This window comes from Antedon bifida, chromosome 8 (assembly GCF_963402885.1).
Source record: "Antedon bifida chromosome 8, ecAntBifi1.1, whole genome shotgun sequence".
Classification (NCBI taxonomy): Eukaryota; Metazoa; Echinodermata; class Crinoidea; order Comatulida; family Antedonidae; genus Antedon; species Antedon bifida.
In genome coordinates, this window is record NC_136233.1 from 16,048,229 (window position 1) to 16,063,016 (window position 14,788).

Consider the following 14,788-nt stretch of genomic DNA (forward strand, 5'->3'; position numbering starts at 1 on the left):
TTGTAGGCCTATGCATTTTCTCCATGGTATAACATACCGTAGTCACTAAATCACATGGAACTATATCAATTATTCACATTTTGTCATATTAATTTGGTGCCAAAAAATGTGTACACGCATGTTCATTAAATTATCGGAAGTTTCTTAAGATTGAGCCCTCGTGACGAGTCAGGGGGCGTATTTGGCACGCGTATACGACACGTGACGAACTAAATATAAGAAGGGACAAACCTTGGCAGGAAATTAATTATTGCAATGTGGTTATGGAATATAAGCTTTAATAATTGGACAAAGTCAATTAGTAATGTCACAATATGTATTAGTCATTATATTATAAGAAAAACTTTGTTCCAAAAATAAAGAATTTCAAGACTTTGTTTCGAATGTACTATCTTATTGTTATACATAAGTCAGAGATTCACAATCTCACTCGCCACTTTTGTCAGAAATAGTCTCGTAATGTGTTATCACTGTCTGTTGTATGGCATCGGCCTATTATTATAAAATAAATATGTAATCAATCAATGTACTGTGATTTTATGATATAGGCCTACTCTCTCTCCTCTTGAATTAATGTTTTCATCATTCAGACACTACACTTTCCACGATTTGTTTCCATACTTTTCTGTTTGGGCTTGATTGTTTGTAATTGTTCTAAAGATGTGTTTTTTCCTTTTGAATCTTTTTTTATTTGGTTTATCGACCCGTTATCGTTTTGTCTTCCTGATGGTCTTTTTACTTTATTTTTAGTTTCCTTCATTGTTTGTTTAATTGGTAGTCTAATTATGTGTCCATACCATTTTAATCTTGTTCGTTTAATTATGATATTACACTTACTCATTCATTTTAATAAATAAAAAACAGGTTAGTTTAATAATTCCTTTCATAATGGGAATTGTAGCCTATAGCATCTTTATCAAATTTGGCACTGATAGTAACAATTCATTTTCTCTCTCGTTAGCTTACTTTCACTTTACCTAAATCAGGTCAAAAAATAAAGTAATATTTTCCGTTCCTGACTCATCCTTTTTAAAAAAACCGTTACATTTTATCACTTATTTTGAGCTATTTTTTTCCTGTCTGGGGTTGATATTATGTTTTTTGTCATAATATATCTATTTCGAAATAAAATAATTTTTAAAAATCGATCTATAGTAGGAGCTAAAATTAATATCTTCAGAATTATTAATAATTATAGCAAACATAAGCGAAGTAGTGATAGCGGTCGCCATTTTAAAAACCAGTTCTTTTGGTTTAGGTATAGGCGTTATATATTCTAATTCGTTGAGATTGAAATATCAATCCAAAACAACTCAACGAAAACCATTTTGTTGTTGTGGGCTCTATAGGATAGGTCTCTTTTAATGTTTCCTTAATGACCCTTCGATTTATTTTCTTCCGTGATAATATAACTTCATAGTACCATTTTAAAGTTAAGTTTTAAAGGCCAATTTACAAATACGAGCGGTAACGGTAATACAAATATAGAATCTATATTATTCCCAGGAAGTTGTAAAATATTAATTTTCAACTCCCCGGTTATTCCATTTACGCACAACGCGGAGCGGACGGACAGTTTCCGTTCAGGATAGATGTAACAGATTCTGTGATTTTCCGCTTACCGTTACCGCTCGTCTGTGAAAATTTACATATTACAGTACAACTGTTTTGCTAATTAATTGTTGTTAATTATACAACGCAAATTGAGCAAGGTTCCTAGTATTTACAAAAACAAAAATAGCAGTAAAATTTCAAGGGAAAAATCACACTTTCCATATCATAATTATTTATCAGAAGACATTAAGTGAGTATTTGTCATTGCAATTCATTGGCTGCATCTGATTGGTTAACTTAAATCGGAAATTATGCGAGAAGGCCTATGAAAATCAGATATATTCGTCTTGTGCTTCAGTGTGAAAACGTTGATTTTGGGAGCACACTGACAAGGTACATCATCATGAAGGCTTTAATATCATACATTTTATTGTTCATTTACTCAACAAGTTTTACTTCTGCAGTGCAGTTGATACAAGGTCCAATAAGTCAGAAAGTAAGAAGAGGAAGTACGGCCACGTTGGAATGCAGTGTGACATCAATACAAACTGGAGAGTCCGTTGTTTGGAAACATGTAGAGCACCTTGGTGAAAAGTATGTCAGTGTAAATCACCTTCTGTATGTCACCGATCCAGAGCTGCGCCGAAGATACAAAGTCACTTGGAACAATAAGAAGCGTGATTTTCATCTACAGATTACTGATGCTCAAGATATTGACGGTGGTCTTTATGAATGTGGGTATATCGATTCACGTCAAACCTTCATGAAATTAGCGCAAGCTACTCTGACAATTGAAGTGCCGATGGAAGGTGCACCTACTTGCGATGTCTCTCCAACTAAGCCAAAAATTGGGGATACAATTACTCTAACGTGCTCAGCAGCAACAGCATCAGGACTGATGCCTACTCCTACATTGGTATGGGACATTAACGGTCGGGAAGTCTTAAACCAAGCGGGTACAACAACCTTAGCTTACTATCAGATATTACAACGTGCAGACGAAGGTGCCATATTTCGTTGCAAAGCCATCTCAAATGCGTTTGCTCACGAACCATTCTGTACTATCATACCTCTTCAACGATCTCCAGTGGCTACAGTCAGAGCTGACAAGGCATTTTATAAAGTAGGTGATAATGCTTCGTTTGTCTGTAGTGAGATATCGGGAGAGAATGTCAAATACTCTTGGAGCAAAGTTGATGTTGATATAATGATGACGGGAAGATTTGAACTGAAAGCAAACAATCGTGTACTAACTGTAACCAATTTAAAACAGAGTGACAACAATTCAGTGATCGAATGTGAAGTTGAAACACCAGATGGAAGATTGAGTAAAGGAGCTGCAATGTCGATCAAAATTGGAACGGATGCAGCGACGACATCATGGACGGCTGCACCAACAATGCAATCGCCTTTGGTTGATAAAAGCACTCTTCATCCGGTAGTTATCGTCGTGTTTGTCTTATTAGTTGTTGCCATAGTGGTTATCTTAGCGTTAGTGCTTATCAGATATTCCAGGAAAAAAGCAAGACGATCACATTCTAAAATATAAGAGATTTATACGAGCAATAATGCACATTAATGTTTTTGAGGAAATATTTTCGTCATGTCTCTCAAAGCTTTCGATAAACAAAATACATAGGCTTAATGTTTCCGATGACGTTTGCAGCAGGGTCTAAAGGTTCGTTTACATGCGTTCACATTTCATGGAACGAACTTCGTAGTTCTGACCAGTTCTCTAACATTATAAACATTTTCTGATTTGCTGTGTCTGTGGACATAACTTTAACGCACCCTAGGCCCTACCAACTTAGTTTATTGAGGAACTGATTAGAAACTGTGAGGAATCAGCACGAACTGGTTGCTCTATTTCGTTTTGTAGGCCTTCTTATTTTGATATAATGTTGTTTTACAAATTAAGGTATTTACATTTTATCGATTTAAAGTTGATGTTTATAACTTTCAACAAATATGTATGTCACTATTAAAGTTTGGATAATTTCACATAATTATTACAAAAATTACCTGTATTAATTAATGTTTTACCTCAGTTGACCTGAGTATTAAATACTTTGTTCCATATATAGGCACATCACATTTGTTTGTCACATATAGTTTGATAATGTAGACAGAGCTTAACACACGTGATTATATAACATGTGATGTTTTTAGTCTAATGACGTCATCTTGTACTTTGGGATTGGTCGAAACTTCTCTATTGTATCAATAGACATTTTGATGGTTTTGGTTACCAGGGTGTCTTAATTCGGATCCTCAAAAATCTTTTATATAATTTTGTAAACCCGAATACTATTTTTGTTAAATTGCAAGTGTATACAAATAAAATAAAATATGAATCCTTGTATCTACGTTTATTTAAAATCAAAACCAAACTTAGCAGTGGGAATTCCGCGAACAAAATGTGTCCGTTTAGCATGCTTCGACGTGGACCAGCGAAACGTTCAACATATGAATCACATTATTTGTAAAAAAAATAGATAAACAATCATTACTGTACAATATTGGTATAGGATATCTTTGAATAATTAGGAACATGTCTTGGGCAGCTGCAGAAAATGCAAAGTCGTTTTTCATTTTTTCAGCAACGGAAGTTCCAAGCTGAGTCAGTTTCCTAACTTGAAACCTGGCAAAGTAACAACAGACTAAATAGTGACTAATGAAGGGGATGAATTAACATTGAACTTGTATTGTGTTAGTTGAAGAAATACAGAATAAGTCATGTCTTTTTGTGAATCAGTCCTGTAATATAAATTGTTATATTTTCGGTTCGAAAACCATGCAGTAAATTGTTCGTTTTTTTTGTGTGCACCCACTTTTATTCGTGTATTTTAGATATGATAATTGCACTTATACATGCACATAAAAAAACATGTATTATACATAAATTGTGTGAAAAGTATTTAGATCATTACAAATACCGTATTTAAATTTGATATAACCTGAGTAGGCCCTACTACTTGTTGTAAACTTTCCTCTTTGTTTAAACAGATCATCAGATGATCTTATTTTTACTTTATTTACTGTATTTACTAAACGGAAACAAACACTATTTTAGGAACAATGTCAAAGGTGTAATTGCTGCAATCACAACCTTAATTATATATTACCAATACCTTTTTCTGAGAATTTATATTCCTTTTTGCCAAAAAGGAGTTTGAGATATTTTCAAGTGGCGCCAAGCTTGTACAATGGTCAAATTGTCTCACATAATACGGATTCATCTTTGTTGTATAAACCATTAATTGAAAACGATCAGAACCTTATTATACACTATGATCTGTTTATCTACATTGCAAGTATATAATTTTGACACTACATAGAGACTATAGGATTTAAGATTTATTAAAGAAAATCTTGAAAGTTAATTGCTGTGCGATCATCCTCCGCGGCACCAAGCAGAGAAAATACAGACCTGCGGTTGAACAAATAGGCATACATCTTTAAAAAGACGAGATTAGCGTCGTTTCAAATAATACAATACAATTAAAATAGACACCATCTTCTTTAAATAGATTATAATAGAAGAGCAATTAAAACTGGTGCCAAAGGTAATTTACTCGATTGCTTATATACAGAATGGTGTCGGTTTATTTTGCATTTATCCGAAGTTTATAGTTAGTTTAGGCCTTCTCGTGGTGACATTCAGTAATCAAATTGTACTAAAGAAGTCGGTAAAACCGTGTTAGAGGCTCTTAGTTTTCAACTAAAACAACCTGAATATACAACTTCCACTTACACACTGATTTAACCTACGGCAACAATGTTAAATAAAGTAAGGTAAGAATTTTTCTGTTAATTATATAAATATGATTATTGTAAAATCTAATAAGAATTCCTTCAATGAAAAAGCTGAAGTCATTTTATGTACTGTGTGTTTTACAATTTGATCGAAGGAAGTTTAAATATATTAGGCCTATATCATAATCATTGTCTGTAACTTGAGACATCATTACATCTTCTTTTTCAAATTAACCATATCTTGATGGTTACAAGACAGGCTAAATGTCCTATGTATTTATTAAACAAGCATTTTAGATTAACGAACTGTTAGTAAAAGCTCTACAAATGTTCTTATTAATTAAACTTTCTGAGTTGTTATTATAAGAAACACTGTTAGACCTATAAACCGGAATTGTTTTCTTTGTGAGCAAGTGGTAAACCTCATCAGAAAGGCGTATTATCCTCATCAATAGCTGCTTCTTCAAATAGCCTAGTGACTTAGGACTATTCATTATGATATAGTGAAGAGCTTAAGTAGCAATAGGTAGAATTAGCCTTGTTTTGTTTGTTACAATCTTTGAATTAATATAAGGAGACTTAATGAACTATGTTACTGGAGTACTTAGTAACCGATGAGGCTTCTCAATCGTTAATCGCTTGTAACCGTTATTCTTAGGCTTATAAATTAACAATTCGAACATGGTATATCTTGAGAAAACCCCACCTGGAACCTGAAGATATAGACAGTGTATTGTTGCTACACAACAAAATAACATTATGTATCTAGGCCTTCAACTTATGCCAAATTTAGCTTATACGCAAATGGGATGCCATAGAGCCTGGGGTTTATGACACGTGCTACAATAACGTGTTATTGAGCTTAAACTTTAATATCTCAACATGAAATGTTACATTACAGAATGGCAAAACCGCCGCCATAAGCTTTACACTTTCAGGGTTTTCGTGCGAGATATAAATATAATGTCTCAAAAGTGATAAGGCTATGTCCTGTATTACAGTCTAGGTATCGCTCATTAATATTTAATATTCCAATGGTGGTAGGTACCAAACTTACAATACTAAAAAAAGCTTCAATCGATACAGTAAATGATTGTTAATGCGGTACGTATGTGTGTGTACTTTTGAGCCGCCGTGACCAGCCCTGGGTTTAGCAACAATAATAATGAAGGCATGAGTCGAATAATAAATATAATCCATTGTAAAGTTTTTCTTTCTCATTCTCTAATTAGTATACAAGAGGTTTGTTATTTTCTTTAGGAATTCATCAAGGTGTGTTAGCCGACAAAGTTAGCTAATTACGGTAATGTTTGTTGTTAGAAATAACGGGCTTTGTTTAATATTTGTCAGTCGAAATATTTTTCGTTTCAAAGGTTGACTTTCTAATGGGCATTACAAATATCGTTATTGTGATTTAGATACGTTTAAATACGTTTAATAAATATAGTATTACTGCTGTGATGCACAATCTGCACATTATGCTCTTTTACATGAAATTATCTCAAACTTTCTTGTTCAAATACAAAACAATTGTTAAGTTCAATATTTGCATTCCGGTTTTTCTTTTATTTATATTGAAAGAAAAAAAAGCATTCTTTTGAACTAGAAACAATACAATTTTACCGCAGGCAAAACAAATTCGTTCAGAATTTGCCAGAATGTGCGCATTAAATCATCTGCCTGTGTCATTATTTAGAAATGTGGTTAAGTTAATAAATAAATATAAGTTAATGAATAAGCTTACATCTATTTTTAATTAACAATGATTAGTCTAATTGGAATGGAATTTGCAACAGTTGTTAAATATTTTAAATATCTTCCACGGACCATTGCTCTTTGAAAGAACAGATAATCTTTCCTAAATTAGAAGAATACGCTTCAAATTGTTTAGTGAGCAACTTATAGGCGGTCGATGATTAGGCGACATTATCTAGTTCTTATTCTTTTAGAAGTAACAATATCTATTGAAAACAAAGCTTTGTCAATTTAATCAATAAGTTAGCGGTGACTTTACATCACTTCCAAAGATACACTATAACAAGGTGTAATTTGGTTTGGACAAATATTTATTTACGGTCTAGATTAGTTCAATTAAGACTTGTCCGCGAACTCTGGTTATACTCTTGTTCGACAGGCAGTTCGACAGTGATTTGAGCCCTTATTTAAAAGTTTATTTCATATGAAATATGTTACAAGATTTTCTGACAAGACCAGGTAAATATTGATTTTTAAATTAATATGTCATATTTCGTATGATACTGGTTTAACCAGATGGGGAAAAGTGGTATGTTAGTTAACGAGTATTATTTTCTTTTAGGCCATGGCGGCATCAACCAGTTGGGTGGAGTTTTTGCAAATGGTCGTCCTTTACCTCTCCACATACGCCATCGTATATTAGAATTGGCACATCTTGGATTTCGTCCATGTGACATATCCCGTCAGCTGCTGGTTTCTCATGGATGTGTTAGTAAAATATTGAGTCGATTTGCAGAGACAGGTTCAATCTTACCAGGAGCTATCGGAGGAAGTAAGCCCAGAGTGTCAACACCGTTTGTAATTCGTAAGATAATTGAATTCAAACAGGAAAACTCCTCAATGTTTGCCTGGGAGATCCGAGATCATTTGATGGCTAAGGGCATCTGCAGTAAAGACAATCTTCCAAGTATCAGCTCAATTAATAGAATTTTGCGAAATAGTTCTTCAAGTCTGGACAACTTTAGTAACATATCAGAAACAAATGGTAAACTTTTGAACATCAAAGAAGAAAATGGAGAATTGGAAGACAATGTTAGAGTCGAGTGTTCTATTTCAAAAGGATCCACAGAGAAGCAACTTTCGAACAAAAAATGCAAAATGTCTTTCACAGTTGAAAATATTTTGGGAATTTCCAAAACTAAGAAACGGAAACATGAAACCGAAGCAGAAGCCATGAAACAAGAAGATATTGAAGTACAAACACATCAAGTAAGTCAGTAATCATTAACATCTTCCTTGGACTCGAATCTACCTTTAGCCACCATACACAAGCTAGATGGTAAATGCCAGGCTAGTGATCTGTAGGTTGTGGGTTCTAACCAATTAACATTTTATAGTGTTATACTTCCAAAACTCATCAGAAAAGGCATCAGATTAATTTTAAAAAATTTGTTTATTGCAAAATTAGAATTAAATATCAAAAAATAATTTTTATTAAATATTTTGTTTAATTACTTTATATATTACTTGGTTATAACTCTATAACATGAATGAAACAAAATCTACAGAATACAAACTATTCAATTTGACTGCCTTGTGTCTTTTTATTTTAAGTTTTTACTGCGCATGCCCCAAGGGCGGTCTCTGTAAAAAGCTTTTTTTTACAATGTAAAACGTTGTTTAGGCTTAATTTGAAGCTTATTTACGAGATTGCTATAATAAGATCAGACTTAATTAAACCAGATGTACAAATTAATTGAGGTGTATTTTGCCAACGATAACTACAGTTCATAATACACCTGTACTAAGGGCGCCACTTCTTTTCAATTGTTGCGGCAGATTACTGGTGTGTAGATTAATCCTTAATCATCAGTTGATTGGAATCTTTTGTCCCTACACTTTCATTCTAGTTAATAAAAACTTGTTAAACTACCTAATTATAGGAGTTTACCTTAATCTTTAATACAGACCACAATAATTTATTTTTAATAGACGCTTAAAAGTATATATTTATAGAGAAATGTCAAAATTGGCACTACTTTTTAGATATAATTATTTACTTAGAATATTAACATTTTTATTACCTGGATATAATGGTTTCCTACCCTTTCTGTACTAACATTAACATAATATATTTTTTATTTGTTGTTTTATTGTCTTAATTATGCCAAGCAAAACACATTTCCATTTTAAAGTGAATCATTAACATTTCTTGAATCTTAAATTTGTTTTTTCAAAAGATGTTAAAAAGATACGGATATCAGAACGTATACTTCCCGATAAAGATGAAAGATATAAGATGTTGAAGGTAAGAACATTTTCATGACTTAAGAACTCAACATGACTCACGTTTTTCTGCAATACATTTGGGGAAAACTAATTTTGTTGGCGTCCTCTTGTCAAACTATTATTAGCTAACTATATATACAGTTAGGACTATAACACAATAATTAAATTGCGTCTTATAAAGTTTCTTGCTTTCATCAGCAAAACTCTTTAATTTTCTTAATTATTAATTGGATTAGAACCAAAGTAATCTCTTAAACTCTATAAGTGTCTTTCTTGATGAATTCTTTTATTTCTATTGTCGAATCTCTAATTTGTTTGGTGTAACAAAGAAGTCGGAATGTCTCAAAGACATTTCGATTAAAATGTTGTTCTGCTTTAGTAACCAATCAAACAAAGAACTATCAATAATGGTATCGTCCACAGCAGTAGGAATTTCTAGTTCATGATTGGTTGAATGTGATACATAAGCAATGTTGATGATAGGTTTTCATTACAATAAAACCGTATTAAGTTATAATGCTATTAATGTTACTATATTATTCCGAAATAATAAAAATAATATACTTTTAGAGAAACATTAATGTATGGTAAATGCATTGTTCTTGTAGGACAACGAAGAACGAACGCTTCCCACTATATCAAGTATATATTCTTCATCGTTTGGTGTACATCAACAAGGCTGTACAACAAAGATGGGCCCAGTAGCCAAAAGTAGGCCTATACCACCGATGTCATATGAGGTTACCTTCAATCAACGCACCAGCACTCAAGCGCCAATGCCATCTCTGGCACGACTTCAAAACGTCATCCATTACCCAGTGACACAACTGCAACAATTTCCTCAACATCTTGGACTGGCACATCACCATCACATCTATCAACAGCATTGTCTGCCTATGACGTCACGGCAAACAATCATTAGAAATCGGGCTGTCAGTAACATGGTACCTTCTCTGCCGCCCATTGGTGGGTTGGTGTATCGTGGCACAATTCCTCGTATCGTATATAGCCATTAACCACATAATACAAATAAATATGTTGGTAGGCCTGTTTATATCTATGCATATTTAATTACATAGCGCCAGGAGCGGATGCAAAATATGCTCATAAATTTATTTATTTTCATATTATATATTTAAATTCTAATCCGTACCGTAGCTTGTTGCATTAAGTTATCTAACCATTTATGACTTATAATTCTTTTTAATTAATACTTCTAAATGTTTAAAACAAATTTTATATGAGACTGATATATTGTATTGTTTATAAGATATAACATGTGATAAATATATTTTTTATATTTTTATACAAGCAACATATAGGCATACACTGCATCTATATTAATGCTTAAATGTTTAGCCTTTGATTTCACGTTTATATTAAATAAATAAACTCATCACACATTTTTCTTCTGTCTGTTATATTAATTGAAGTAAATACCATTTTTATGAAATACTCAAGATATTCAATTTCGAGAATTTAGAAAGAAGCGAAAACGGGTGAATGAACCGTTGTGAAGGGAAGGAAAAGTTAGGCCTACGTTAGCGTCTCGGGTCACATTATTTTAACAGCAGAAACTAATACAGACAGACTATAGTCTTTTCCTATGTTGTATTTATTTTCGAAAGCTCGTTCATATAATGTTGCACAGGGCCATTTACTATGAAAAATCAGTCTAGCAGAACCGCAGAACTTCGTTATTTGTATAGCAGCACACGAACCACGGTTCACATTTTCGGACGCTACTTCAGAGCGTCCATGGTAACACGGTGAAGTTCCTAACTTCAGAGTAGTAATGGTAAATCATCAAACATGTCGGTGGCTCATTTAGATTCGCAACTGTAAGATGAGGATTTTCTTTCCTATCGTGTTACTAGGATGCCTGGTTAGTAAGAGTTCCGAATGTAATCGTGCGACCACAAGTGACACAGCATCTAGGGATTTGCTAGATATAGGTTAGTATAAACAATATTGATTATTAGTTCATTAATTACAATAACTTTCAGTGCAGGCCAATTCCGTGTATTACGGATTAAAAAGCATAAGGACCATTGTTTAATCAATTCTAATTGAAGACCACAAAACACAATTTTTACCTTTAAATAGGCATATCGTCTTTAAAAAGAACATGTGCACATTCCATAAGTAATTTAATGAAAACATGCAATTTTACAAAGTTGTGATAATGTTTTAGGGTTCTATGGTTAAACAAACATTTTATTATATCTTTATACATTTTCTATAGAAGTTTCTTATAGAGTGTATTTCAAAAAGGCATTATCTTAAACATTAACAAATAAGAAAGAATATACCAAGTTTTGAGCTTATATCGTTACCGTATCTTCTTTTGCTCTCATTTTCTTTTGGTAATTTTTTCCATTTTTTTATTATTGTTTTTGATTTATTGAATTAGCGGAATAAATGATAAACAAAACATAGATAAACCATAATTAATTCAATTTATATTTGTTTCAGTAACGTTATTAAATTCTAACTGTGGTCAAACGATAGAAACATACGGGTTCGTCATGTCATCTCATTCAACACAGGGTCGATTTGACTATTTTAACCAAACAACTGATTGTTCCTACACGGTAACTGCAATGGGAGATTTTACCAAAGTTATGATTGACTTTCGATGGTTTGACATCGGAGAGAGGTTAGTATATACACCAGAGTTACCTACGTAATACATTCTCAGTGAAACAACTTAATAAAGATCAGTTTTCAATAATAGCTTTTTGTGACATATTTTACACGCCGAACGAGTTGTATTATAATAATCAGCTCAAACACTTGGGCTTAAAAAAACCCATAATGTATATATATACACCGAAAATGACCCTTGCATTCGCTTCGATTCAACTTCTGGATAGATACGATATATAAAAGTGTAGGCCTATATATATTTTCTTAATAAGAAGTTATCAAAAAGCAGTAATTTCATAATTTGTTTCAGGTATGGAGATAATACTAATTGTTCTCATGCCTCGTTACGGTTATATGATGGTTCATCCTCCAGTTCAGCTGTGCTTCTTCAGAATCCGTGTGGTACCGTCAGACCGAGCGTTGTAGAGTCGACGGGAACCAGTATGACGATTCGTGTGACTTCTAATGGAGACTGGAGCGTTATTGATTTTAGGGCAGTTTTCACAGCATTTAATTCTGGTAAGCTTTGTATTTGACCTGTTATTGTACACTTCTATTTATATTCTATATGACATATTATATATAAACATGTCAAAGTTCAAAGATCATCATCTTCCCCTTCTTCGACATTGTTTTCTGAAATTGTTCATGTGTTTCTTTGCAGAATCAGACTGCCAGTCATCTGATTTTCAGTGTAGCACAACCAAACGTTGCATATCATCAGAAGTCGTCTGTGACAGGCAGAACATCTCCAACTGTGGAGCAGAAGATTATAGCGATCAATCTGATGGTTCTCCCTCATTCTGTCCAAGTAAGTCGCTTTGAAAAATTGTATTCAACAAGGATTCCCATAAATGTGTATACATCATGCCTACGGGAACCATACCAATATTTGTGTGGTGTTCATATTTTATTACGTAGGCCTACTTTATTATATATTATGTAATAATAGTCGACATTGGTCTTTTACTCTGTTGGTGTAAAATAAAGAAGTTTTAAACAAATGTAATGCTAGAAAATGCTAGAGGTGCCATTATTGTGCACAACAATATTCTTCAGTAATTATCGCTTTCAACAATTATGATTTGTATTTCAGTAAATGAACCAGCAGATTTAATGCCACTGTGGATCAGTCTAGCAGTAATCGGTGTACTATCTCCTTTTATACTGTACTGGTGTTGCTGGAGACCCGGTTATTTTGCCTGGATATGTGGATGCTGCCGCAGACGTCGCTTCTCCAAGAAGCCCTGCTCTTGCTGTACAAAACATAGCAAGTACTTCTGCAAATTCATCTGTTCTGGTGCGTTATGTGCGGGATGTGATTGTAGCGATGACCCTAAACAAGAAAATAGGGAAGATTCACAGACTAGACAGAGTCAAAATACTGTAAGAACCACAGAACGTGAGGCTACTGCTCTCAGAAATGTGTTTATTGTGGTGAGATCTGAGAATAATAGTCCTCGTGATAGGCCTAACAAACCAAATGGTTCTACCAAAGGTGTATTTCTCGATGACACTGGTTCACCTATTGTGTTTAGCAATATTAATGAAGCGCGATCTGAAAATGATAGTTTATCAAGAGAGAATGAACCGGATTCAGGAAATAAGAGGGAAAATTCTGCGCAAAATAAAGGTCAAAAGAACAATGACCCAAAAGGTAGTCGTGAACCTAGGCCTGGGCTAGGACGCAGAGGTAAAGTGTTATACGAACCAGAAAGTGGTACCAACAGCCCACGGTCTCATAGGCGTCCACCTTATAGAATATCACCAATGCCACCGCCTCCAGATGAATATTCAGACACGAATTCACCAGATGGAAGCTTTCCTTCGTCACAGAGTCTACCTTCAGCATTGATGTTAACAAGTACTGATTCTACGCCGGTTACGGGACGGCGGAATCTGCCTCCTCCAAGAAAAGGTGTATTTCTCTCTTCCGAACCATATTTAGGAGCAGACGATGATATTGATAATGGAGCTGGCGCACATGTTCGAGAAGCCCGATGACGAATGTAAAAACAATAATGAATGTTTAAAAAAGTATTTATTTAATTACATAATAGCAATATACAACATTTAGTAGTCGGTATCTATTTTGAATAGGCTACACAACTGTATTATAACAAGACTTTATAAATTTCACTTTTTTCCAAACTTTTATGTAGTAAAATTGTTTTATAATAAATCTAAATGTATGTAAAATAATTATCAGTTTTTGATTTGCAATTCCCGTTTGTGATTGTATTAGGCTACTCGTAAAAACATCGTATTTTTATTTACTACTTTTCCAACTCATTTGGACGTACGGACGTGTATTGGTGTGATTACAGTCTCTATAGCAACTTGATAAACGCGCTGTAAGTAATTACTTATTGCGTGTGTACTTCATCTTAATTTCTCGTTTTGTCATTGATAAGTGGTTTCTTAAGTAAACTTAAAGTTCATTAACTCACAATTGTGCACAATTATCCTAACCTTGAAAAAAATAATACAACAGTGAATTCCAGTTGAGAAGGCTGTATCCCCAGGCATTGACATGTGGCGAAAAAGATCACGATATTTTATTTCGGGTTAGAATTATATTTGTTTAATAAACTATTTCATAACAGTAACCCTCTAATATTATATCAGGTGTCGTTGATCTATAGAAGAGTACAATAAATGGCACTTAAAAGTATATTGGATTAAACAAAGACATTTGATTGGCTCTTGAAGTTTAACAATGGAGGTGTGATATGTTCAGATGTTGCATCTTGACGGTTGCCAAGTGGTTACAAGCGGCTAAGCCAAAAATGTCAATGTTATACATCTGTTTACACAACGGCTACTCGTCACTGAGTTTCTATGG

The 14,788-nt window shown here is 33.6% G+C and overlaps 3 protein-coding genes across 4 annotated transcripts; all 3 read left to right on the plus strand.

The window, feature by feature from the left end:
* Positions 1 to 1,896: 1,896 nt before the first annotated feature.
* LOC144850264 (neural cell adhesion molecule 2-like) lies at positions 1,897 to 3,174 on the plus strand. Its single transcript, XM_078707504.1, has one exon. The coding sequence runs from the start codon at positions 1,958 to 1,960 to the stop codon at positions 3,101 to 3,103; it is 1,146 nt and encodes a 381-aa protein (XP_078563630.1). The 5' UTR covers positions 1,897 to 1,957; the 3' UTR covers positions 3,104 to 3,174.
* Positions 3,175 to 7,376: 4,202 nt separating this feature from the next.
* Positions 7,377 to 10,621, plus strand: LOC144850187 (paired box protein Pax-1-like). 2 transcript variants are annotated; one of them, XM_078707420.1, is made up of 4 exons: positions 7,377 to 7,524; positions 7,628 to 8,274; positions 9,246 to 9,313; positions 9,903 to 10,621. In XM_078707420.1, exons 1-3 carry the CDS (start codon positions 7,497 to 7,499, stop codon positions 9,309 to 9,311), a joined length of 741 nt encoding a protein of 246 aa, XP_078563546.1. In that variant the 5' UTR covers positions 7,377 to 7,496; the 3' UTR covers positions 9,312 to 9,313; positions 9,903 to 10,621. The 2 variants fall into 2 exon arrangements, with proteins under 2 accessions (XP_078563546.1, XP_078563545.1); XM_078707419.1 differs by having other exon boundaries at positions 7,405 to 8,274.
* A 424-nt stretch (positions 10,622 to 11,045) lies between these two features.
* Positions 11,046 to 14,062, plus strand: LOC144850192 (uncharacterized). The gene is made up of 5 exons (XM_078707424.1): positions 11,046 to 11,249; positions 11,770 to 11,953; positions 12,254 to 12,462; positions 12,608 to 12,754; positions 13,040 to 14,062. The coding sequence occupies exons 1-5, from the start codon at positions 11,141 to 11,143 to the stop codon at positions 13,945 to 13,947; spliced, it is 1,557 nt and encodes a 518-aa protein (XP_078563550.1). The 5' UTR covers positions 11,046 to 11,140; the 3' UTR covers positions 13,948 to 14,062.
* The last annotated feature ends 726 nt before the right edge of the window (positions 14,063 to 14,788 follow it).